General features: G+C 35.0%; 2 protein-coding genes across 3 annotated transcripts; one reads left to right on the forward strand and one right to left on the reverse strand.

Annotated features, from left to right (window-relative positions):
- Positions 1–1,533: 1,533 nt before the first annotated feature.
- On the reverse strand, positions 1,534–5,137 carry LOC149895487 (uncharacterized). Of its 2 annotated transcripts, none has more exons than XR_016458473.1 (2): positions 3,503–5,136; positions 1,534–1,693 (listed from the first exon to the last, which is right to left on the reverse strand). XR_016458473.1 is itself a non-coding variant. In XM_090118899.1 (2 exons), the coding sequence occupies exon 2, from the start codon at positions 4,869–4,871 to the stop codon at positions 3,663–3,665; it is 1,209 nt and encodes a 402-aa protein (XP_089975025.1). In that variant the 5' UTR covers positions 4,872–4,885; positions 5,046–5,137; the 3' UTR covers positions 2,796–3,662. The 2 variants fall into 2 exon arrangements, 1 of the variants encoding a protein (XP_089975025.1); XM_090118899.1 differs by lacking the exon at positions 1,534–1,693 and having other exon boundaries at positions 2,796–4,885; positions 5,046–5,137.
- A 4,399-nt stretch (positions 5,138–9,536) lies between these two features.
- LOC149895488 (uncharacterized) lies at positions 9,537–27,466 on the forward strand. Its single transcript, XM_090118784.1, has 11 exons — positions 9,537–9,577; positions 10,410–16,482; positions 17,283–17,594; positions 21,033–21,072; positions 21,346–21,441; positions 22,149–22,288; positions 22,539–22,599; positions 24,833–25,038; positions 25,424–25,731; positions 26,068–26,218; positions 27,349–27,466. The coding sequence occupies exons 1-11, from the start codon at positions 9,552–9,554 to the stop codon at positions 27,406–27,408; spliced, it is 7,473 nt and encodes a 2,490-aa protein (XP_089974910.1). The 5' UTR covers positions 9,537–9,551; the 3' UTR covers positions 27,409–27,466.
- The last annotated feature ends 383 nt before the right edge of the window (positions 27,467–27,849 follow it).

Consider the following 27,849-nt stretch of genomic DNA (forward strand, 5'->3'; position numbering starts at 1 on the left):
TTTTTATCCCGAAAATCCCACGGGAACGGGAACTATGCGGGTTTTCCTTTGCAAACGCGGGCGAAGCCGCGGGCGGAAATCTAGTCTAGTAGTTTATTAAAAATTACTGCATTCATTCTGTTATTAGTTTCTGCAGTTAGTAGATTATAATTACACACTATATAATTAGCTTCATCCACTTAAAACGGAAATATTTTATTTAAACATTTTACACTTATGGATTGGTGATAATGTAACAATTTCTTGTTATGTTATTAAAGCATATTTTTCTATAACAATACTAGCGGTCCGCCCCGGCTTCGCCCGTGGTACATATGAAAAATAGATGTTGGCCGATTCTCAGACTTACCCGATATGCACAGAAAATTTCATGAGAATCGGTCCACCCGTTTCGGAGGAGTATGCAGACTAACATTGTGACACGAGAATTTTATATCTATACATCTATACAAATATTATAAAGAGGAAAGGTTTGATTTTTTGTTTGTTTGTTTGTTTGTATGAATTGAATAGGCTCCGAAACTACTTGGCAGATTTGAAAAATTCTTTCTACTTGGCAGATTTGAAAAATTCTTTCACTGTTGGAAAGCTACATCATTTCTGAGTGACATAGGCTAGGTTTTATCCCGGAAATCCCACGGGAATGGGAACTATGCGGGTTTTTTTTGAAAACGCGGGCGAAGCCGCAGGCGGAAAGCTAGTATAAGATAAGATAAGATAATAATATATTACTGCGGTGCCCCACGGTTTTACCCACATTGATCAGCTCCTGTTAGTCTTAGCTTGCTTCGAAAATTAGCTATCTAACACCGAATTTTTTTTTCAAATCGGACCAGTAGTTTCTGAGATTAGCGAGTTCAAACAAACAAACTCTTCAGCGTTATAATGAAGTATAAATTATTTGCTTATTGGCCAGGCTTGCAATCATACTATAAGTTGTATACATTCCACAAATGTTGATTGACTGAGGTCGATCACGTATGCCAATAATATATTTATAGGCATGTGTCAATGCTATTTCGTCATTCTTTTGTCTTTAATATTTAATATTCGTGTGGTTGGAATTTAGCTGTTTTCTATTGTAGGAGTCACCAATGTAGGGGCTTGTTATGTGCGGGTGTAATAAAAGATGAATAACTACGCAAAGGTTATATTTCGTTAACTACATATCTTTATCCGTATGTAATTAATATTCGACCTATGCGACCAACCCGCGGCGTCCCGACAAGCCCGTGACTGTTCATCCATAGCGCACAAACTGTTAAAAGAAGTTAGTGTCTTCCATGATACTACTAGATGATGCCGTTTAAAAATAAATAAATATTCACACAATATTCTAATAAAAACGACCTATTTTAATAAAAAAAGTACTGGAAATAGTTCAAATTAAAAGCAAATCAAACGAAATACATTTATTTGACAATGAACAGCAAAATGACGGTAGAAATAAATGGGCAGAGGTTCCGCGATAATGTGCGCGCGAGTAGCAGATGAAATGGACGACTCCGCCGCTCGTTCGTTGTTATAAGGCGCGCCGCACCGCGGTGAGGAAGGCGCGGGGGGTGGCCTTCCGGATTTTACTCCAACACGGCCTCTCCTGACGGGGCAGCGTCCTCGCTGCCTTCAGTGGCAGCTGCAGCTCGTGTGGAAGGGCCAGCTTCGCAGTCTTCAGCGTTATGATGTGCATCGTAACCTGGAGTATACAAAAAAAAACGACATTGAAAAAAAAAATACTTAAACCAATGCAAATGAGGAAAGCTGAACCGGAAAACCGAACCGTGTAACAAACTTTACACAAACATTCACACTAGCACACGTGGCTATTACATACACAGGCTTTACACGGATCTGTTCCAGTGTAACCAAATACCATTAAATGTGTGCGCAACCAGGCTTTACATTGGTCTACAAAGGTCAACCCAGATACCTATTCAGTAGGCTTTACACAGGTCCCTAATCGGTGGGCCCACCGATGTCACCCAGATACCTACTTACAACAGGCCTTACACAGGTCCCTAGTCAGCGCGTCCGCCAACGTCACCCAGATGCCTACTCACAACAGGCCTTACACAGGTCCCTAGTTGGCGCGTCCGCCAACGTCACCCAGATGCCTACTTACAACAGGCCTTACACAGGTCCCTAGTCGGCGCGTCCGCCAACGTCACCCAGATGCCTAGGTAGCACAACAGTGGTGCAATACCAAAAGGTCACCCCGATGCCATGCGCACCAGGCCTTATTCGGGTCTATTCCAACAACCAGTACAAATAACAAAAATACTCCTTATCATACTAACATTCAAAAAATCCAGCACAGGTATCCGGCGTCCACTTGCTGCGCCACAATACCATGTACCCAGCCGCCGCGTGACTAGTTTTCCCATAGAAAAGAAACTAGTAGTTTTAGTTCGTATCTATCGTTAGGCAGTATTTTGTATAAGCATCTATCATTATTAGCACATATTTATAGCCATCAGATTCGCTAAGTGGTCCAAGAACATCCGCATGTACAGTATCAAAAGGTACAGGATTCTTATGCCAAGATGAAATCGGTTGTAACGGTGCTCTTGCTACTTGTTTATGTGAAATGCAGACAACGCAATGACATATATTTAGTGACGAACTTTCGCATTCCCGGAAACCAAAAATGTTTGAGAATCAAATCAATAGTTTTGTCTATACCTATGTGCTCATGTTCGTCGTGGAAGACGCGCAACAAGCTCGAACGAAATGCCTTTGGAACAAAACATAAATACCGAGTTTCCTCACCCGTTATGTCATACTTGTAAAAGATCTAATTCCCCATTGCTTAATTTTTCTAACAAATTTAGAGTCTACTCGTCACCTGACTGGAATAATTTTGCCCAATTTTGCGGTTTATCAACTGCGTGAATCAAGTTAATCGGATTCCTACTTAAGTAATCCACATGTGACATAAGTACCCCTTTGTGGTATTCTAAAGTGAAATCAAAGTCCTGCATGTAAACATTTTTTGTTAAGTCATTTTTAAAGCGTTGCAATCAGTTACGATTTTAAAATGTTTACCTAGGTACTAAATATTGACGAAAATGCTTAACGTTACTTGGTTTTGGAGATTTAACTAAAGCTTCAATATTATACTCGCTCGGTCGCACCTGACCTTTGCACTTCACTATCTGTAACAGTAGTGGTCGCTGTACCGCTTAAAAAAAAAAATTTTTGAATATTTGGCAAGTATGTTGATTAATTTTTCTTTACATACACCGGTAACGGGGGTATTAATTTAATTAAATGACGTCATCAAATCTACCTGCCTAACTTCCGAAACGATTGAGCTACTGTGTACTATGCGTTGAGAATCACAAGTCCTAATATAAGCTACTCCTTTTAAATAAACGTCCGTACCAATTATGTATTACGGGAACATTAAATGAACATTTTTGCACAATATAGAAATCAACTTCCAAAGTAATACCATTCAACTCAACCGGTAAGGTTACAAAATAATTAGAAAAAATTTCCTTACCTCCAAGTCCCCGTAATACCTGGTACGTCGGTTTCCCCTGAGTACTTCACTAATTCTGTGGACAATAACGAAACACATGAACACTATCAATTAAAATATCAACCGGTATACCTAAAATCACACCAGTAATTATGTCATTATTTTTCGTAATACCCACATTTTAGGAACAAAAATTAACGTTACTTTTATTTCTAGAATTATCAACCCTTTCTTTCGTGTAACATTTGTCTTCGGTATGCCCTATCTTTTTGCAAAATGTGCATCTCAGCGGTGATTCAGACGTAGGCTGTTTTTTAATGTTAGAATCAAAAGTCAACTTTGGTTTTTTCGAACATTCACTCTTTGTATGACCGAATTGGTTACATTCATAACACTTAATTAACTTAGAATCGAAATGTTTACGTTTCAAAGAAAACTGATTAGAATTTTGATTTCTACTAATACGATCATTATTATCGGCATTGTTATTCGGCTTTCTAAATTGTGGCGCTAATGTCGGCTTAACAAAATTTGACAAAAATTCGACTATGTTCTCGGAAGTTAATTTTGCGTTTGCAGCAGCGGCACGAACGTGTGGGTCAACAACACCGCGTATAATTATCGCTGTTAGAAGTGTATCATTTAGGCCTTTAACAATACGCAATTTTAACAATGACCTTCGAGCATATTCTGCATAAGTTGAAAATCTATCAGATTCCGTTTTCATCACATCGTATAAAATGTTCGCGATGTCGATATTGCGTGGACACAAAGCTTTTAACTCTAACTTAAAAGTGGACCACGTGCGGACAGTACTTGTCCATCGGCTCAGCCAGGTACGAGCTTCACCCTTTAAACAGTTTCCTACCCGCGCGAGACATTCTGCGTCATCCCAACGATTTATTTTTAAGGCTTTATCGAACTCGTCACACCACGTATTGACCTCATGAACACTAGGATCGAAATCAGAAACAAAATATTGGTTTGATCTCACCGGGAATGACATCAGCGCTGTCAGAAAGTTCTCGGCTGCCGATTTCATATCGCTCTGCATAGTGGCCTCGGTGGTGGTGGTCGTCGTAACAGGGGTAGAAGTGGGGGCGGCAGGTGCTGTTGGTACTGGCGTTGGTGCAGGTGGAGTGGCGCCGATGTGGCCGTCAAGTAATGATGACCGCACTGCCGACGTCGCGGACGGCGGCGTCGCGTCGCCCATTGTCTCGATAGGGCGCACCACAGCTTGGTCCATGTCCGCAGAAACAGCTTGAGGTTCCGCGCTGCTACGATTTTCGAGAGCCTGTAATCTCTTCAAAATCTCGTCCAAAGGATTAGTAGTTGGAGGAGACGGTGATCGTTGTCTCCTCCTAGTGCTATGCCTTTTGTTCGCTGGCATGATCGCGAAACTCTCTGCCCAAATACGTTAGATAAGAAAAAAAAATAATAATAATCAGAATGGTTTCGGCGGCATAAAGCCCTCGAATCCCACTTCTGATCTAATAAAAACGACCTATTTTAATAAAAAAAGTACTGGAAATAGTTCAAATTAAAAGCAAATCAAACGAAATACATTTATTTGACAATGAACAGCAAAATGACGGTAGAAATAAATGGGCAGAGGTTCCGCGATAATGTGCGCGCGAGTAGCAGATGAAATGGACGACTCCGCCGCTCGTTCGTTGTTATAAGGCGCGCCGCACCGCGGTGAGGAAGGCGCGGGGGGTGGCCTTCCGGATTTTACTCCAACAATATAATAAAGAAACCTTTGGTATTTTACATTTGGTAGTAGAAATACTGATGTATTGTATAACAATAATTTAACAAAACATTTGGTCAAAACAATGGAAATAATTCAGTCCATTTTAAAATCATACGTTGCTTCATGCTTGTCATTTTAACTGATAGTCTATCCCTTGTCTATCCATAGTTGTGTTACAAATATGTATAAGTTTCGACTTTCTTAATTATCCCAATTGTTAGTTAATCTATACTAATACTAGAGGTCCGCCCCGGCTTCGCCCGTGGTACATATTTCGCAATAAAAGGTAGCCTATGTCCTTTCTCGGGTATCAAAATATCTCCATACCAAATTTCATGCAAATTGGTTCAGTAGTTTAGACGTGATTGAGTAACAGACAGACAGAGTTACTTTCGCATTTATAATATTAGTATAGATTACCTAACTATAAAGCTGAAGAGTTTGTTTGAACTTTGAACGCGCTAATCTCAGAAACTACTGGTCCGTTTTGAATAATTATTTCGGTGTTAGATAGCCCATTTATCGAGGCAGGCTATATATCATCCCGCTAAGACCAACAGGAGCGGAGAGAAGTGGAAGAAACCGCGGGTCGCAACTAAGTAGTTACTTTTAAAAACTTTTCTACTTGTAGATACGCAATTAACCATTTAACCAAGAAGCAATACATATTACGAAATAATCTTAATACTATTATAAAGGCGAAAGTTTGTATGGATGTATGGATGTTTGTTACTCTTTCACGTAAAAACTACTGAACCGATTACAATGAAATTTAGCACACATATAGAGGGTAACTTGGATTAACACATAGGATAGATTTTATCCCGGAAATCCCACGGGAACGGGAACTATGCGGGTTTTCCTTTGAAAACGCGGGCGAAGCCGCGGGCGGAAATCTAGTAGAATATGAATTGAACTAAACTAAAAATAAAATAGTAAACAGTTTGATTGCACCTTGAGTTTAAATACGTTAGGTATATGATATATCTTAATTATATTTGCCAACACAATGAGATATTTGATTGATTCGATTGCCAATATCGACGGGTGAGCTACAGGTGCAGTTTTTGTATGTGGTTCCGTATAAAATTAATTTAATACTTACATCCTAAAGTATGCAAAAATTGATCGGTTAGTCAGTAAAGCGTGAAATATCTACTTCTTAAAGAATACATAATATTTATAACTAGCTGTGCCCGCGACTTCGTCCGCGTGGAATAGTGACTGCATAGTAGTTACTACTTAACACACAATTATTGAGTAAACACGTCTTGAAACACGTACTATCATATACAACTAAATTATAAGTACTTACACATTATTATAAAGTTAAGAAATAAAATAAATAATAACACAAAAGAACTGTTAGTAAAATTTATTACTAAACTGAGCTATAAAACTTAGGTACAAAAGAGTTCAAAATTTCCAGGATGTGGATAACCACATCCTGGAAATTTTGAACTCTCCCGCTCCCATATTCCTTCTACTTTCACAGACTTTCAACTTTTCCCTTTCACCCCTAGTAAATGGCAGAACCGATTTGGATCTAAATTCTAAACCATGTCTAATCATACCTATATATTATGTACATGTCATATCCTTTCGTTTGGTACTCCATTTGGATTATACAGTATCCCCACTATCACCCCAAGGTGCCCTATATGTAATAAACAGATTAACCAATTTTGATAAAACATGACTAATTGTAATTCACACGTCATTTGATTTTGACCACATTCGATTATTCATTCCCACTTTTACCGCTATAAATCAATAAATGGATGAACCGATTTTGATTGAATTTGCCTCATCATACTTCTCACGTCAGGTCATGCCCTTTCATTTGATATGCCACTTGGGTATATTATTTGACAACTTTTATTCCCACTTTTATACCTATATCCAATAAATGGATGAACCAATTTTGATAAAATATGTCTTATTGTACTTTACACGTCATGTCTTTCATTAGATAAGTCACTTGAGTATATTTGATAAAATTTATTTATTTATTCCCACTTTTACCCCTATATCAAATAAATGGATGAACCGATTTTGATAACATTGGACTACTTAATTGTTTCTGACAGGTCGTCTTTTTTCATTTGATATATCACTTGGGTATAACAGACAGCATTCGTTTTTCTCATTCCCACTTTTGCCCTACGGCTACATATAATTATTGGATGAACCGATTTTGATTAAATATGCCTCATTATACTTCTCACGTCAGGTCATGCCCTTTCATTTGATATGCCACTTGGGTATATTCGACAACTTTTATTCCCACTTTTATACCTACATATTATATCCAATAAATGGATGAACCAATTTTGATAAAATATTATGTCTTATTGTACTTTACACGTCATGTCTTTCATTAGATACGTCACTTGAGTATATTTGATAAAATTTATTTATTTATTCCCACTTTAACCCCTATATCAAATAAATTGATGAACCGATTTTGATATAATTTGACTTGTTGTTACTGACAGGTCGTCTTTTTTCATTTGATATATCACTTGGGTATAACAGACAACATTCGTTTTTTTCATTCCCACTTTTACCCCTCTACTATATAATAAATGGATGAACCGATTTTGATTAAATACCTATGCCTCATTATACTTCTCACGTCAGGTCATGCCCTTTCATTTGATATGCCACTTAGGTATATTTGACAACTTTTATTGCCACTTTTATCCAATAAATGGATGAACCAATTTTGATAAAAATATGTCTTATTGTACTTTACACGTCATGTCTTTTATTAGATACGTCACTTGAGTATATTTGATAAAATTCATTTATTTATTCCCACTTTTACCCCTATATCAAATAAATGGATGAACCGATTTTGATAAAATTTGACTAATTGTTTCTGACATGTCGTCTATTTTCATTTGATATATCACTTGGGTATAACCTACAACCTACATTAACAACTAACATTCGTTTTTTTCATTCCCACTTACCCCTAAATAATATAATAAACAACTAATGTAACAAAAAAACGCATCTAATTCGTATTACCCGTTAGCGAGCTACGGTGGCACAGACAGACACGCAATACACACATAGCGGACATAACACCCCTCTTTTTGCGTCGGGGGTTAAAAATATAATACCTACGACATAATTTCAAAGACCTTTTATATAGAAAATTTCCTAGAAGTAACCATAATGCTATTCGTGCAGGTTTTAGACTTATGAGCAAAAATCTAAATAAAGTTCCTTTGACCCCCCCTACTACCCCCTCAGCATAACCACCCCCCCCACGCTTGGGAACTTTCGATATGATCATCTGGACGTTTCAAGGAATAACTTTAGCGTATAATTTACGTAATTAAGTAATTCATGTATAGAATGCCTTAGCAAATGTTCGCTGTAATTACTTAAATGGTCATAACTTTTTTATTTATGAACCGATTGACATGAAATAAACACTAAATGTTAAATGAAGCATACCACAATATATTGGTGAAAACCGCATTTAAATCGGATAAGCCGTTTCTGAGATTAGCGTGTTCAAACATACAGACAAACAGACAAACAGACAAACAGACAAAAATTTTTTTAACGACAGTTTTGGGTTTGGGATCGATTTAGTAATAACCCCTGCTAATTTTTTTTACATATTTTCATTGTACAGACACCACTTTTCTAGAATTTTATTATATGTATTGATGATGATGATGATGAACTAGCTTTTCGTCTGAAGTTTCGCCCGCGTTCAGGGTTGTGGCCTAAACCACTATTTTGAACCTTTATACTTAGGTCATTTGAGGTCTTTCCATTTGCAAATATTGTTATTCCGCTTTTAAAATAAGTCGCTAAAACATAAAGATAGACATCATTTTTTGATTTAGATTGCCCTGCAATCGTATCTTATAGTAGGTATGTGCTGATTAAAATTATCCTCTAAAATGAGCAGTTTATTAACGTTGTTTAAAAAACAATAAACGCCAACGTAGTTGAAAAATAATACGTGTGTCACTCGAGGACTACCGCGGTTGCACTATTGCATAGCATCGCATCGCTGTGCCGGTTGGAGTGGGGGGTGTTTGGTTTTTTTCGTTACGGAATTACATTAGATCGCCGCGCTCAAAGTCTGAGATAAAAGCTATGCAATAGCTTAATAAGTAAATTACATCGTACATAATCGGAATTGAATGAATATATTTGCATTTAATCATTTTAATTCACCCCGCATCCCTAATGTTGAATCATACAGAAACATCACCAATCAGGGTGACACCCACATAAATTGTTTCTCATTCCCTCATAGTTATCCACGATTACAACTACATTAAAATGAAATATGGTTTTGTGTGTAAGAAGTGAGTTTTTAGTTTTGTGTTTGTGTGTGTGAATTACATTGTAATAATACTGTTAAATATTGTTTCTGAATACATTTATAGCGGGATTGACGATCTGTGTATCTGTGATTTAGGTGGATGAGTAAAATTTTTTAAATGTTTATATACTTAACAAGCTTTTATTAGCTTCATCTGTATGTTTGTATTATTGTATGTATATATACAAAACTAGCTTTCCACCCGCGGCATCGCCCGCGCAGTCAAAGAAAAACCCGCATAGATCCCGTTCCCGTGGGATTTCCGGGATAAAACCTATCCTAGTCCTTTCTATGCCAAATTTTGTGCAAATTGGTTCAGTAGTTAAGGTAACAGACAGACAGTGATTGAGTAACAGACAGACGGACAGAGTTAATTTCGCATTTATAATATTAGTATGGATGAAACTTGTATTTAACCGACACCTTGAGACTCGATTTTGATCCACTTTAATTTAAACTTTGTACACTTATCGGTGACAATACAATAATTTCATTCATGAATTTTTGTTATTTTAAAAATGCATTAATTGTTTTTACTCTGTTGTGAGATGCGAGATGCCCTTTAAAATTAGTTGCGTTAGAGATTAATTATTTATTTTGTCTTCATATATTATTTTAATTAAGATTATCATGTTATCTTTAAATACTCAGTTTATTCGTACTCCATTTTTTGTTTAGGTATAAGTAAATTTTGTTTTCAGTATCAAGTAGATACAAATGGTTTTAAATTATTTATTTATCTTGAACTAACTATGATGATGCTGATTCTTGCTTTATGCATTTTAAGTCTTAACAGTGATAACTTACTTTTTCAGTGGCCAAAACACACCAGCTCTGGATGACTACGAGGGAATCTATACAGTACAATCGGCCAATATAAATCGAACATCACAAGAAACAGTTGAGGTATCTACTCAAATTAACCAACCTTTTATAGAAGAATTTCCAAAAGCCCTAAATTCGTATAAAGCCCTTAAGAAGCAATATAAACCCTTTACTGGTTCTGTGAAATTCCCTTTTCTAAACCAACCCTTAACTTTGAACAATGATCTTAAAGATGAGCTGGTTAATAATGGTAACGCAGAAGAGACTAAATATAAACAAACAGAATATTCCGATGAAGATAGAAAGAGAAAAGAAAAGGAACATGCAGTTAAAACGATAGTGGAAAGGCTCAAATTTATACAATCCCTTACCAGTAATAGGGCTTATGAAGAATATAAACATGAATTTGAAAAACACCATATCCAGGAAAAGATTGAAAAAAGCTTCAAGCAGGAAAAGAATGAAGTTAAACAGATACAAAAAATAGAAAAATTTAATAATAAGGAGTTGAAATGTGAGACGAATAAGAATGATTTGCAGACGATTAAAATGACAGCATTTGATATTGTTGATGAAAATATCAAACGAGCTGTCTCAGTAGCTGAAGAAATAAAAAGAGAGATTGATGTGGAATTGACAGATAAACGGCAAGCTGTTGAAAAAAGGGTATTAAAAGTCGATAATAAAGTCAAGTCTTCTGGTTGTCAAAAGGAAAGTTTCGAGAAAACAGATAAACAAACGACTGAATCTTCTCTAAAAAGATTAACTAAACAAAGTGCTTATAATCTTGGCCTGCAAACTATACCTTATATGAAATCGTACATGGAATCTAATTATTTCAAAACAATTATTATAAAAACGATATTTCTTCACTTAACTAAGTTCCTAGTATCTTTATCAAGATACATGTTAAGCAAACAGAAATCAATGAAACAAATATACGAGTACAATAAACAACTTAAAGAAAGTCAATATATGTTTGAAGGACAAGATGAAGAATATTACGAGGAAAGAATTTTGTCTGGAGCTGAAATGTCAAGAAAATTTGGTAAAACTCCTTTAGAATTTACTGAAAAGATGGACCAAGTAATAATTGAAATGGAAGGTGAAACTAGAGTCGAGAGAAGTAGGTCCAGAAGTCGAAGCAGAGTTACAGAAAGTGTGACAAGTAATGAATGGGAATATGAAAAGAAAACTAAAGTAATGGAAGAGTTGGTAAAGAAATTTTACTATGCTTATGTATTGTTCGTAGGATGGACTGAGTATTATGATGTTGGTGAAGTAAAGCAATCCGAAGAGCGTCTAGAGTCTTCTACAAAAGAGATAGTGAAAAAGGACATAATTGAGAAAGAGCTTAAAGAGCAAGTTATTAGGGAAGAGACTCCATTGACTTACGTAGCTGTTGTTGAATCTCATGTTTATCCAAATGAAGAGGCTATACGACGAGATACTTTGAAAATAACTGAACAAGTTGAAACAATCGCGGTCGATATCAAAAAAGAACAAACGGCAACTTGCACTGATCTCCAGCATCACGTTATAGAAATAAGAAAAGAAAAACCAGAAAATATAGTAGTTGTCGAGTCTATTGAAGACATTACTCCGATAGATGAAGAAAAACCATTAGCTTTCTTCGAAAAGGGAATAACTGGAATAGCTGTCCAAACTACGGAAGTTTTAGAACCTGTAGTTGAAATGAAAACTGAGCAAATGCAACTGAAACAAGCCTATTCTTCAATAGAAAAACCTGGTGTCAATATAGCTAGCAGCGAGGGAATAGTACTTCAAGAAGAAAAAGATGAAGAATTCGTTTTACCTGATATGCTGCCAAGAAAATCAATTACAATGATAGAACCACCATTAAAAATAGTAGCTGAAACAACAGAAGTTCAAATAAATGAAATGCAAACCGAACCACTGCCAGAATTAAAATCTACTATAGAATTGTCTAAAGCAACTATTGAACCAGTCATAAAACCAGTTGCTGAAGTATTTGAGACCACAATAAATCAACCAAAAACTGAAATAATCGAGGCTCCTGAAGTGAAGCAAGAAATGCCTAAAGTATTATTGGAGCCTATAACAAAATATATTGCTGAAACAAATATAGTAAAGACGGATGAAGCAAATATAAGTAAGTTTGTTGAAAACATTCCGATGAACGAAAATGTTAAATCATCTGTTGAAACACCGAACAAAATTGTGGCTCAAAGAGAGCTTTTTGTAGACGTGGAAAGTACACAAATTTTAGATAATTTTCAAATAAAAGAAGAATTTTCTGACACATTAGTAGAAACTCCTTCACAGACTGTAGCATTGAAAAGCGAAACGTTCTTGGATGAAATGAGCGTTGAGATTCGAGCTGAAGTTGATGTTAAAAGAGAAAGTATTAAAAATATACTTGAAAAACCCATTCAGACCGTTGCTCAAAAACATGAGACATATGTAGACACAGCTGATCTAAGTAAGTTAGAAAAAATAAAAAATACCGAAGAATTTACTCGTTATTCAACTGAAACATTGATTAAGTCAGCTGCTGAAACCGGGGAAGTTGATGTAACTGTTGCTGATATTGGTTTATACAATGAAGAAAAAGTTAAAGCAGAAAACACTGTCCTTGCTATTGAAAGTTCTTTCAAATCCATTGCGGATAAACTAGAACATATAACTAATGATGAAAGTATTCAACAACTAGATAAACTTAATTTGGTTGGTGAAAAAATTGCAGTTTCTGTAGAAATGCCTTCCCAAATCGTTGCAGAAACTAGTGAAACTGTTATTAACGAATCTAGTGCAGATTTGTTTGGAACTGCGATAACAGATATCGAAAATACCAATAATAAAGTAGAATCACCACAAAAAATTGTAGCCCAGATGTTTGAAACTTATGTGAATGATTCTAGCAAAGAATTTGAAAAGTTCGACATCAAAAGCAGCAAACTTGAAGCCGCAATTGAAGAACCTGTAAAAAAGATTGCTGAAACAAATGAAACATATATAGGTGAAGCTGTTGGTGTAATTGGAGAATTCAAATTAAGTGAAGAAAAATTAAAATCTGATCTTGAAACTCAATTGAAAACAGTAGCTCAAACCAATGTTACACTGACAGATGAAATCACTGGTATATTTAAAAGTGATAAATTACAGACAGATAACACTAGTTCTTTGATAGAACCTCCGATTAAAAGTGTAGCATTGTCTTGTGAAACTTTATTGAGCGAAGCTGGCAGTAAATTCGCAGAAAAGCAAATAATTCAAGAAATTTCTAGAGTTTCTATTGAAGCTCCATTTAAAACAGTAGCTAATAAGATCGAAATAAGTGCAAACGAAGAAATTGAAGGAGTTGTTGAAAAATTCGATACTAGAATGGAAGTTTCTAAAGGTTCAATCGATACCAGTTGTAAGGCTGTTGCTGAAATTAGTGCCAACATATTAAACGAAAGTAGTGTGGAAATGGAAATAAAAGAATTAAAAACTAATACACCTAAAACATTAATGGATGAATCATTAAGATTTGTAGCTGAAGCTGTAATTCCTGTTATCGAAGAACCTAGTGAGGCTCTTGATACGCCGAAAATAATCAATGAAGAAGCTAAACTAGCTATAGATAACTTTGAACCAACAATAATAACTGAAGTCTTACTCGCAGGACCGAATCAAGAACCGTTTGAAGTACAAGAAGTTAAGAGTAAAATACCTTCATCGAAATTAGAAGAACCTTTTTTACCAGTAGCAGAAACTATTTATCTGTCCACAGAAGGACCCAAGGATGATGTTTTCAATGTGCCTAAAGCCATTGAAGAGCACGCAAAGACTGACTTTAAGAGCTTGGAAGCAACTAAAGTGACAGATGTATTACCTTTAGAACCTCCATGTGATTTACTTGAAGTTCCAGAAATTAAACATCGCCAGTCGCGAACTTTGTTAGAAGAGACGAAATTTGTGGCTGCAAATACCGAAATTAATAAGTTAGGACCTAAAGAAGACAGCTTTATTATACCTAACATAATCAACCAGAATGCCAATTTAAAAATAGACGAACTCAAAGCGATTGAAACATTAGTTGTTAATTTAGAAGAAGCGACGCAAAAGTCGTCAGTGGAATTTAAAATGGATGAAATAAAGACAAAAACATCTATTGAAGATAATTTGAAAACTGTAGCTCAAAAAGTTATGGTCTCAGCGGCTGAGTCAGAAAAAGTATTTTCTGACGTCAGTGAAGTTTCTGTACAATCTGCTACTTTAGCTGTACAATCTCTAGCAGCTTTAGCGCAAACAGCAGTGATTCCTATCGAAGAAGTCAAAACAGGAGCTAAATCTTCCGAACTATCCAGCCATAACGCTAAAATACTTTTACAAGAATCAACCGCAGCTCACGTTTTACAGGTGAATGCCTTATCTTCTTCAATAAATGAAAACTTCGAGATTTCTAAAAACTTGAAGAAAGTTGAAACATCCGTCGAACGTTCTGAAGCAGCATCCGCTAAGGTGTCCGAAATTGAAGTAAAAGAAGCAAAATGTGAAATCACAGAAATTGTAGATGATAAATCATATGCAGACGTGGAAGCCGAATATACAGTCGAATTGGCTCACGATGAACCAGAAGTAGACGCTTCTGCTGAATTGAAAATAGTAAAAAAACAGGCTATCAAAAAACAAGAGGACATGTCTGCATCTTTGGAAATACAAAAGGACATCGAATACATAGAGAACGGTATGACATCAATTATTAAATCAGTTGAAGCGGATCTCCAAGCATCGAAACTTTCAAAGAAATTTAAAGTAGAAGCAAAACTTGTTCGCAATGAAGGCAGCAAGAGCCCATCGCCTGATACTCCTATTATAGACGTTTATTTCTTCAAAGTAGATTCCCCGCATGAACGTAAACGTGTAAGTTCTGAAGTCCAGTCAACAGAATTAGATTATAGATCGGTAAAGAAACGTCGTTACACACAAGCTGAAATGTCAGTTGCACAATCTATAGGAATAGAATATCAGATTTCCGACTCAGACCAGGAATCGGAATCAGAATATATGGAAGTAGAATATGTTGATGAAGAGGAATATATAAAACGACAATCCAGCAAATTGCAAGCAGCTATGTTCGAACAATCAGCAGCAACTCATATAGAAGCAGGTAGCAAAATATCAAGTCTCCAAGCTTCACAAACGACAGAAAGAAGCAGTAAACATAAGCGTAGTGAAGCATCAATCGCTTTGAGCGCAAGACAAGAAAAATCAAGCATAAGCGAACAAAGCAGTGCTTCTATAGAAATTACCAGAAAAAGCAATCAAGCGATGATGGGCCAATCAATCGCTGCAAGCGCTGAAAGCGTAAGTGCACACAGTGCAAATGCTTCTCTAGAAATAAGTCAGCAAAGTCACGAATCGTCAATCGCTGGTTCGCTTGCTGTAAGCGCAAAACAAGAACAAATGGTTAGTGCAACGCGAAGCAGTTATGAATCTGCTGAAATAAGTCAAAGCAATCAATCAGCAGTTGCTGTAAGAAGGAAAAAGAAACAGATGAGTGCAAGTTCGCAACAAAGCAGTCAGTTATCCATGGAAAGCCAAGAAACATCAATTCAACAATCTGCCGCTAAAGTTAAAAGTGCCCGAAAAAGCACAAACATTCAAGAATTAGAAGTCGACACGAAATCATTACAAAAAGACATAAGTGTTATAGAAAAGGACATAGAATCACGACATGCCAAACTGTCAGCTGAGCATAAAACCAGAATCGAAGATGGTTCAAAACATGATACTAAAAGTCCCTCCCCTCCCATACAACCGCCTACTCCTCTAACAGACGAATACATGTTTAGACTTGTAGCCCCTTTACCTAGTAGGGAAGGAACACCTGTACCCAGAGATTGCACTGACAGTTCAGAATCAGAAGAAGAAATACTTAAAAAGAAACTAACTCCCCATATTGACTTGACGATTGAGCAGAGAATTTTCGATCCTCCTTTACCGACGCCACCAACGTCCCCAGAGAGAAGAACCAAGCCGTTTTATACTAAACCAGGTTTAAGAGGTGGTGGTGATAGACTGGATATTACAAAGGTAATCGAATAAGTTATTTATAATATTTTAGGGAAACAGTTAAATGCAATTAAGTATAATTTCATTTTACTAACAAATATATGGATTTAAATTAATCTGAAACAAATGAAATAAATAAATAATTCATTTACAAATACCTATGTATCGTGGCCATATCGTAGATTTGCTCACATCGTGAAATGATCGCATTTCATGAAATGGGTGAATGTCTATTGGCCACATCATGATGTGATTTGAGCATATCTATGAAGAAATCGTTTCTCGATATGAGCAATTAAACTCGCGGCCACGACATCTACATAATACCTAGAATATTGTTAGAAGAAATAATAGTACACTAATAATATTTTTCTCTAGTCGTGTGTCAAGTCTTCTAATTAATTTTCATATTAATTTAATTAATCATTGTTAGAAAAGCTAAAGCAAAAGATTGCATTTTATTTTAAGAAGTTAAAAAAATCTTCAATGCACCTTCAATACAAGTTCCATCAAGAGGCAATAATACAAAGTATAACATACATCATGTGTGTTTAAGAAAGCAAAATCTATTTTAATCACACGAATGCAAACGCCTACTCCTGCCATACCTTTCATAACACTTATAATATAGCAATAACAATCAGATATACTAAATCGAAATGAATAATATGCATAGTTCTCTTGTCAGCTCATTTATATTATGTAATATGTTCTATTAATATCTAAAAATCAATCTTAGTGCCAGTATAGATGCATTCCCTGTCACAATACGACTTGATTCTTCATTCGTCAATAAACTTAATCAAAACTTTTGTATACAGGAAGAGATCTTAGAAATTGGTAGACAATCAACTCTTCTAGCCTCTGCTATAGGCGAAACGATACGAAATATACAACAATATAAAACAGAAGCTGGAATAAACAAAGATATGGAATATACTACTAGTGAAAAGGAGACAAGTGAATTTAAGTCAATGGAGTTAAAAGAATTTAAAAGTGAAGTCGCTGCTGATAATAAAGTGGAAGTACTTATAGATAAAATGATAGAGACTTCTAGACGTTTTTCTGGTGATGCTGAGGATGTAGGAATTGCAAAGGAAGAAAGAAAGGAGTATATTATACCAATTAATAAGGTAAGGGGTTATAAAAGTTAAGTCTTAACTCAAATACCAACATAAATTGTACATACCTACATATAGACTTTGCGCTTTTAAATATTCATACAATTCAATTCAATCAATTATACAATTCACAAACTTTCGCATTTATAATATTAGTAGGATAGGACTAGTGGGATAGAATTTACCACCAGAAAGCAGTTTTTACATAGAAGAGCCGGAAAGAAACACTATAGCTCTGCTCTTATAGTAAACATTTCAAACGCTTTATAATATTATTTTATAGAAAACTAGCGGTCCGCCCCGGCTTCGCCCGTGGTACATAATTACGTTTTCTCTACATAAGAACCATCCTCGTACTTCAAGGAATATAATAAAAAAAGAATTATCGAAATCGGTTCAGCCGTTCTCGAGTTATGCGCTTACCAACACATTTTGTGATTCATTTTTATATATAAAGATTATAAAGCTGTTTGTTTGTTTGAACGCACTAATCTCAGGAACTACTGGTCTGATTTGAAAAATTATTTCGGTGTTAGATAGCCCATTTATTGAGGAAGCACTGCGGGTAAAATCGCGAGGCACAGCTAGTTTATGATATGTTTCATTCAGGGAATATGTTTCTTTAGGTGGCGTAAGATAGCCCATTTATCGAGGAAGGGTTCGCGAGTGAAACCGCGAAGCGCAGCTTGCTCAAAAATATAATTCAAAATTTACCATCAGAAAGCAGTTTTTACAGAGCTTTTTGGCTTATCTATATTATATTATAGATAATCAAAAAAAGCTCCTAAAAGCTAACATCCATATATAATATATCCATATATTATATTATATATGGATGTTAATTTGCACCTGTTTTTAAAACCTATTTAATATAACTATTTTATTTAATAAATCACGGAAAAGGAAAGAAAATACTGTTCAATTCAACATAAAAATTATCCAGGGTGACTGGAAATTCGACGTGATCCTTCAAAGGGGCTATACTAGAGTCTAGACGTCATTTGCAACAAATTAAGTCCAGTTAACCAGGGGTCAAAAATGGATGGTTATTGAGCTATGACGGTTTTTTGGTTTTTTAGAAATTTTCTGCCTTTTTACCAAAAACAATTAATTATGAAAAAAACTACTACACTGTTAACATTCAATTATATTACAATTATATATTTTTTTGAAAGCCGAAGAATGAGCGATCACTTTAAAAAAAAAGCTTGCCCAAAACTTGCATCACTTTTAAAAGAAAAGGGTGTAGTAAACTTGGTGTACAAATTAAAGACGTAAGTTCGTTGTTTCATAAGCTTTCTAAAAAGGCACAAATGTTATCTACTTTTGCATCAAAATAAAAATCCAATAAAAAGATTAAAGACGTAATTTAAATTTTGGTCAAAAAAGCGTCATAGCTCAATAACCATCCATTTTTGACCCCTGGTTAACTGGACTTAATTTGTTGCAAATGACCTCTAGTATAACCCCTTTGAAGGATCACGTCGAATTTCCAGTCACCCGGTATATTAAATTAATAAATTGATTATTATATGAATTAAGAAAAATAAATAAATAAATAAATAAATAAATAAATAAGAAGAAACATCTTCAGTAAAAAATACTCCAAACTATCAATTTACGGGATCATTATCTAGTCATTTATTTAAGCCCATTAAATAAAAACAAACAATTATTTATTTTAAATCACTATCGATTCAATTAGCAAGCAATATTGGCCCGCATTCAAAATTAAATATTTTGGCAGAGACAATACATGATTTTTAGTCTCAAATATATCGAGGTGTTGAGAGGTACACTGTAAGTAGATAATTACTTAACAGATTCTATTTATATAATTACGTAATTATAAAAAAAACTGTGTTAACCAAGGTCACAGATAATACAATTCAGGTTAACCACATCACTACATAGTATAAAACAAAGTCGCTTTCTCTGTCCCTATGTCCTTTGTATGCTAAATCTTTAAACCTACGCAACGGATTTTGATGCGGTTTAATTTTAATGAATAGAGTGATTCTAGAGGAAGGTTTTAGTATATAATTTATTAGATCTTAGACAAAGCGGGCGAAGACGCGGGCGGTAAGCTAGTAGTATAAGTTGCATGTCTTGGCGTTAATTCGAGTTAATTAAAAAAAATAGTCTTAATTCGAGTTAATTAAAAAAAATAGTCTTCGCCCATAACTTCGTCTGTGTAGTAAAAGAAAATTCCCATATAATATGTTTCATTTTTGTTATCTATACTTAATACTAGCTTTCCGCCCGCGGCTTCGCCCGCGTTTTCAGAGAAAACCCCGCATAGTTCCCTTTCCCGTGGGATTTCCGGGATAAAACCTATCCTATCTCTCAAGTTGGATCAAACTGCACATGGTGTGCGAATTTTATTATAATCGGTTAAGTGGTTTAGGAGTCCATTGAGGACAAACATTGTGACACGAGATTTATATATATTACTAGCGACCCGCCCCGGCTTCGCACGGGTGCAATGCTGATACTAAATACACTACAGAAAAACTGTGAACGTTGTATATAAAAACATAGCGGCCCGGCCGGCCGGTACCGCCGCAAACGCTACGTCCCGCAATTTTTAAATCTGTAATATCTTCGAAAATATTCACATAAATCATACGGTGTAAAGTGCCATATAGATCTATATTAAATGAACAATGTATTCAAAGTATTTAATTGGTTAAGGATTAATGCTGTATTGGTGAAAATCGCTTCGAAAATTAGCTATTATTTGTCGTAAAAAGTAAATGACAAAAAAATGTTATTGTGGGTTATCCATAAGAGATAGACATATACCATCGCGGACTTTTCTGTAGACCTTTTCAATGTGTATAATACTTAGTACATTATTTTGATAAAACTCGTAGGGTTCAGCCTGCGTTTGCAATATAAGCGGAAACAATGTAATTTTTTACGACATCACATTAGAAACCTCAAAAATTACAGTACTTCTTCACTATTTAATGAATGTTATTATACATATAAACCTTCCTCTTGAATCACTCTATCTATTAAAAAAAACCGCATCAAAATCCGTTGCGTAGTTTCAAAGATTTAAGCGTACAAAGGGACATAGGGACATAGGGACAGGAAAAGCGACTTTGTTTTATACTATGTAGTGAAGATTATAAAGCTGAAGAGTTTGTATGTTTGAACGCGCTAATCTCAGCAAATATTGGTCCGATTTGAAAAATTCTTTCGGTGTTAGATAGCCCATTTATCGAGGAAGGGTATAGCCTATATATCATCACGCTAAGACCAACAGGGGCGGAGCACTGCGGGTAAAACCGCGGGGCACAGCTAGTTTATAAAAAATTTCATTCAGGGATGTTTTATCTAGTTGGAGGCTAGACATAAAAATCATACCATAAATCGCTCTACAATGAAAGAAAGATACAAACACACTTTAAGTCTTTTTATATATGTAAATTACCTTTACAGGGCACTTTGGTGACTGCTGAAAAAGAATCTAGTAACCAAGGTACAATATAAAATTATTATTTTTATCTGTAAACACAGCATACATACTAACTTCCTAGCTAACTACTTCATAACTATGCTATCGAGAATTTAGTATTCAACATCATCTTATTCACAAATTCCTATGCAAGTTTATTTGATCGTTTCCTAAACACATTCGACAAGCCCGCATTGTGCTGCGGGAACACGGAATGATACGTCGAGCGGTGCGGGGACACCACACTCTGATATACATAAGCGAAGACACGTATTAATATAGAAATAATGTTTTCAGTTCAATCCAGTTTTAAATTGGAAGAAGTTAAAGAAAGAAAGATGGATGGAAATAATCTTTCCGATCAACTTATGCGAAGCGTTCAAAGTATGATTGGTAAGTTACACTTGCAGTCCTACTATAGATAGATAGATAATTCTTTTTTACACACACACAAGAAAGAAAGACAAACAGGTATGTACATATGGCGGCCTTATCGCTAGGTAGATCTCTTCCAGACTACCACTAATGTGAATAAAGAAACACATTTAAAGGAGGTGGGTATGGTACGTCTGTTTGTCTCTTTTTCACGCACTGGACCAATTTGTTTGATATCTGGTACAGATATTTAGATAGAGAAACTTTACGGGAACGGGAATTTCACGGGAACTACATAGATACTTACGGCCTAACTAATAAAAAGTTAAACAATGGATAAATTTCTACCATTTTCTACCATAGCTGTGTCCTGCTCTTGCTCACATGAAACGTCTATCATAAAAACAAGACAGGTTATTGCAATAAATAATTCATTGCATAGCGAATGGGTAACATTTTATTAGTAAGACCGTTATTATTTGTGTGTTTGATTTTACGCGACTTTTATACATTTAGAAATTAAACTTAAATCATAATGTCTATAATTTACATACATAGATACTACAAATCTCAAAATTTGTTTGATTGGTTGTTTTTATAATGGGCATGGCTGTGCCCGGCGTACCTGTACATGTTTGATATTATTTAAAGCAAAAATAAGTAATGCAATACATACTTATATTAACGTTTTTCTTTACATACTTATTATTTTTTGTTCATTTTAGATCCCAACGCAACTTTAGAAGAACGTTTAAAGCAGGTTCAATCGCAAATAGCCGAACTATCCAGACTACCTGACGTCATTCAGAAGACTCTAGAAGATGTCAAAATGCAGTTCGAACTACTGAATCAACAAGTACAACAGGTAATAGTATAAATAAGTACAGGTAGTGATATAAATAGGTATAGGTAATTGTATAAATGTTTACTTATAGGTAATAACGTAAAATGAAGAATTTTAATTGCTGAGATGGCATCACGGATGGGCTAGGCGTTGTCGCGGTATAACAAAAAGTCGCGAGTTCAAATCCCGCTTAGTTAAATTCGTCTTGATTTTACATAAAATAAATATTAATATTGACCTCGAATTCAACGCATTTTTACTTTCATTACAGAAAACTGTTGAAATTCAAATGAGTCAAAGTGTCCAAGCTGAAAGCCACCAGCAGTTTCGAGGTAAATATTTCCATTTTGTTTCTTCTTCACATAAAACGATCACAATTATGAAAGATGATCAAAATTATCTTAAGGTAAATTTATAGTGTAAATTAAAATTGGTTTGTAGTTAACCCTTATTAAAACGCTGGGAGCTATACTTCCCACGTCTCAGATTGAAGTAAATCCTGTTTTATTTTTATACGCTTAAACCTAATGCAGTGTAATATTTATCTACGCAATCTTAACATTTTAACACGTTCACTGCGGCACCTAAAATGCCAAACTTACCGTTGTTGCGGCATGTCTTCCATACTTCACATCGGCAAGTTCACCACTGTGCGTCATGAGCCATTTTTATCACATCGCACCTTCTGACTTTGAAGGTTAATAATTTCATGAAATTTCAAGATATTTCAAAAAAATTTTTTTCAGATAATAGTATATATAGTCTAGTATATACCGCATGAATAGCTTTTAGTTTGACCGAATAGTTTAAAAGATATGAGGGAAAATGTAAACCCCTGATTTTGTGAAAAATTATTTGCCATCCCGCACTGCGTTGATACGGCATGTTTACAGTAATAGCGATGGGAAACACTGTAAAATAAAACATCGATATCGATATAAATCAATTTTGTATATTTCAGTCTGTTTGTTAACGGATAACGAGATCGTCGATACAAAAAAAAACACATATAAAACAAGGTACTTGATAGAGTACTATCAGGAAATTGTTCAGTAACTTTTGTTTTAATTTGTTCAGTAACTTTTGTTTTAATGTTTTATATTATTTTCACAACTGTCATCACATTTTTGCATTTATGCTACGAAATAAAAGAAAGTAAAAAAAACTAAAGCCTTTAAGGTATCATTGTCATTTAAAAAAACTCAAAAGAAAAGTGCTTCGGTCCTGGTGCATCACTATGCGAGACTGACACGCGGCGCGCTCGCAGTACAGTGCGGCATGAGGTGCTTGTCCATGGCAAAATATTTGACATGCCGCACACAAAAGAAACGGTTTCTTTTCTATGCGTTGGTCCAATATTTTGCCATACGATTTTTAAACGAAATTGAGTCCTACTTCAAACTGTGATCACAAAAATATATTTGTCTCTTTTCTAGTCATTGATTAACATATAAAAAACCTCGCCGCACCACGGTGAAAACTGCGATTTTGGGCGCCGCACTGTGGTGTAGTCGCTGATGGCCCGATACTGGACATGCCGCAGTGAACGTGTTAAAGAACTTTTTTCATGGAAAAACTTTTCAGAGAATTATTACATGTCATGGTAAACACACGTCAAAGTCAGGTAACGTGATTTTGCAGCCGAAAACGACCGGTATTTTTTAGTTTTTGGTGTAGTGCTCAAAAAAAATTAGATAAGTAGATTTGAGTTCTAGCTATGTAAACTAGATTATATTACCTACAGTTGCGTGAAACGTAAAAATATGCCCAGAATCTTTCGTTTATACCTTGGTAGAGTCGATTGAAATTAAGTCTTTAAGTGGGAAGATATCATCCCAGTGTTCGTCACTGCACACGACATTCGGAAATTCTATATATAAAATCTGTGTGTCTAAAAAATCTTTTTAGTTGGTATAAGCAACTTATTTATTGTTATTCGTTATTTCCTGATCAGATAATTAGAAATCTTAACTCAATACATAAGTATTTACCTATTGTTTTTATTTTGTTCTAGAAAAATGCCATTTTTATGTTGAAGTCATTCATTTTTCAATTCCCGAATTCTTCCCTCAGTAAAAGAAACTTGCATTGATGAGTACTTTCACCTCCTTTATTAAAAAACTTGATCTTTATAATTTTTTACGATAACATTAAATTCACAAGTGGAGTCAGGGCAACTAACTAGTGTTTTAAAATATTGATGTCTGGAGTGGACACTGGGAGCTATAGTTCCCACCTTTCCAAACTATTTACAAGAGAGAACAGATGACGGGATATATACTTCCCACCGAAAAAAGGGTACTTCCCCCCCACTAACCCCTTTTTTATGTGTATTTTTGTAATCTACGACCCAAAATTACCCAGGAACGTATCTTACTTTTTTGTAAGCTCCTCCACAGGCTCGCGTTTGAATAAGGGTTAAGTAATAAAAAAAATTATGCACATAAGTCACGTAAGGGCCTTTTATTTTTTCGAAACTATAACAATAATAGGTACGTACATATAATTTTTTGTCTATTACTTCAAATAAGCCTATAAAAAGTGGATCTTAAAATCAAATTTCAGTTTCAGAACAAATATTCGAAAGCAAGAAGGAAGAGATTGAATCACAAAAGCCAATAATAATAGAAGTGACAGAATCTGAAAGTGCTGAAGCCAAGAATTTTGAACCAATTCAGCAGAAAGAGATAGTTCATTCTGTAGAAGAAGATTTGGAAATACAGAACATTATTGAGAAGAGAAGGTTGGAAGCGGAGAGTAAAGTTGATGAGGTAAGAAGAATATTATAAATTATAGAGACTAAAAGTTTATTACCTACTGAAGGGAAGTACCACACAGCAAGTAATAAGTACCGAAAACTGAAATGATTATAAAAAAGAGCGTGTGTGCTGAGCACACGTGTCAGAAGTGAAACCTCTTTGGCAACATTGAAATATATTAAAATCGTCACCTTATTCCATGACGTGACGGTATTGCCATGAAGCTATCTTGAAATTTTACTCTCAAGTTTCAACGCGCCTAAAGAAGTTTCACTTCAAAATTTATGTATGACTATAAACGCATAAAGGATCAACTACTGTTAAATAAAGATTTCACATTCTTAACAAATTATTCTAAATCTTCAAAATAATGTATTGTTCATGCATAATTTTTCAGGAACTTATGAAAGAACGACTCAGCCAAGAACTAAGATTAGTCAGAGAGAGATTATCGCCAAAACCAGGCGTCGAAGGCAGGTCCACGCCTAATTTGGGTCTCCCAGAAAGATTTGCACAAAATTTAGGTCTCCAAGAAAGATCTTCACCAAAATTGGATGTAGCTGGTCCAGTTATCCAAGAACCAGCTAGGCCTGTTACTCCTAAAATGTGGAAAAAGTTAGATACATATGATGATGCTAATTTGGAGCAAGTTTTATCAGAAACTTTGGCTGCCCAAGCTGAGGTCATTCAGGGGAAGGCTATTGGGTAATTATTTTAATAATTGTTTTTTATTAGTTAAAAAAAATGATATTATAAATCACTATCACTACATAGTATAAAACAAAGTCGCTTTATCTGTCCCTATGTGCGTTTGTATGCTTAAATCTTTAAAACTACGCAACGGATTTTGATGCGGTTTTTTAATAGATAGAATGATTCAAGAGGAAGGTTTTAGTATGTAATTAATTAGGTTTTATACAAAGCAGGCCAAGCCGCGGGTGGAAAGCTAGTATTAAATAAAAGTACCGAATTAACGCAAATAAACAAGTTTAGTGGAAAATATGTATTTTTCTATTTTTATATTAACTATGATTATTTCAGAGTAAATTTCAAGAAATACGAGAAGCCCCCACCACCCCTCGACCATCTCCAACACTCTGAAGTGTATAAAGCTATTCATGAAATGGACCAAAAACCGCTGAAAAAGGTGGAACTTTTGAAACCAGCGATCGCGGCTTCGGACTATGTTGAGGTAAAATGCTTTTTTTTCGCTGATAATATTTGGATATACTTTATTTACACGATAGGGATATAGTAGACTTATAACTTACTAGTGGTCCGCCCCGGCTTCGCCCGTGGTACATATTTCGCAATAAAAGGTAGCCTTATGTCCTTTCTCGGGTATCAAAATATCTCCATACCAAATCTCATGCAAATTGGTTCAGTAGTTAAGGCGTGATTGAGTAACAGACAGACAGACAGAGTTACTTTCGCATTTATAATATTAGTGGGATATACCTAGTAGACTTATAACTTATTGACTAACTGGTTGGTTTGGTTGGTAGTGGCCCTGTCTTCCAAGCCAGAGGTCGTGGGTTCGATTCCCACCCGGGGCAAATATTTGTGTGATGAATATAGATGTTTGCTCTGTGTCTGGGTGTTAATTATCTTTATAAGTATTTATTTAAAAATTATATATAATATATATATGTTTATCAGCCATCTGGTTTCCATAACACAAGCGAAAGCTTAGTACCTATGGGATCAGATTGTGCCGTGTGTGAAAATTGTCTAGAAATATTTATTATTATTTATTTATTACGAAATAATATGGTTTAAAAAAAACTAAAAAATACGTATTGATATGATTAACTTATGAAATCAATGTATTGTTACCGGTTCTTGATTACAAAGTTTGAATTAAATCAAGTAGGTACATTTAAAGCTAGTCAAAATCAATTCTAGAGTTCGGATAAATGCTATTTTTATTGTACGCGAAAATTAAAAATATAATATTTTGTTTAAAGTAAAAAATATATAACTACGTTCGCGTTCGTATTAATTATTACTTATGAATGAAAAAAAAGGCTTTTATTTGGCATTTTATATAACCTACTAGCGGTCCGCCCCGGCTTCGCCCGTGGTACATATGAAAAATAGATGTTGGCCGATTCTCAGACTTACCCGATATGCACAGAAAATTTCATGAAAATCGGTCCACCCGTTTCGGAGGAGTAGGTATGCAGACTAACATTGTGACACGAGAATTTTATATATAAGATATTGCAATATTCAACCACAGTGGTTTATCTGCAGTTATTACATGGGAAATAACGTAGATCTAACAAAAGTAATCATGTTTTTCTTATGTTTTTTTTTCAGAGACTCCGCTCCGTGTCGCCAAGCCCTGCAAAAACTTTTATAGAGGACTGTGAAGTTTGAAAATAGTGTATTATTAATTTAAATGTATATTATTTAAATAAAAGTTATTTATTTCGTTGATTTGTATTTTTATTTACATTTGTAATTTTAAATACGGTGTACGGTCAACGGTGCTTATCGTTAAATTGTGAACCTAAGATTATAAACAACTTTTTGAATAAGGTTGGAATATATCTTAAAGCGAAGGAAGTTCATTATTAAATTGATTAAATTTACTATTTTATTGCGTGTATAACTTAAAAATATATTATAATAAAACTTAATTTGGTATCCGCCTGACAGGTAGGTAATATGTACATATTACAATACATTTTATTAAAATCGGCCCAAGGACCAGTCGTTTACGAGGAGTTCAATGTCAAACATACGCATAGAAGATAGCTGATAGATGTAATATTATGTAGATATTTGCTAAAAGACTGAAATCTGAAAAAAATTGAG

Source organism: Colias eurytheme, chromosome 31, assembly GCF_061535395.1.
Source record: "Colias eurytheme isolate Ceu_HAF_F1 chromosome 31, ilColEury1 Martin Lab GWU primary, whole genome shotgun sequence".
In the NCBI taxonomy this organism is placed as follows: Eukaryota; Metazoa; Arthropoda; class Insecta; order Lepidoptera; family Pieridae; genus Colias; species Colias eurytheme.

Excerpts from the sequence above, each read along its gene's own strand:
- LOC149895487 (XM_090118899.1), bottom strand. The coding sequence starts at position 4,871 with ATGCCAGCGAACAAAAGGCATAGCACTAGGAGGAGACAACGATCACCG.
- LOC149895488 (XM_090118784.1), top strand. The coding sequence starts at position 9,552 with ATGAAATATGGTTTTGTGTGTAAGAA. Across the intron at positions 16,483-17,282 it reads ATAGACTGGATATTACAAAG|GAAGAGATCTTAGAAATTGG; the intron begins GTAATCGAATAA and ends TTTTGTATACAG. Across the intron at positions 17,595-21,032 it reads ATATTATACCAATTAATAAG|GGCACTTTGGTGACTGCTGA; the intron begins GTAAGGGGTTAT and ends TTACCTTTACAG.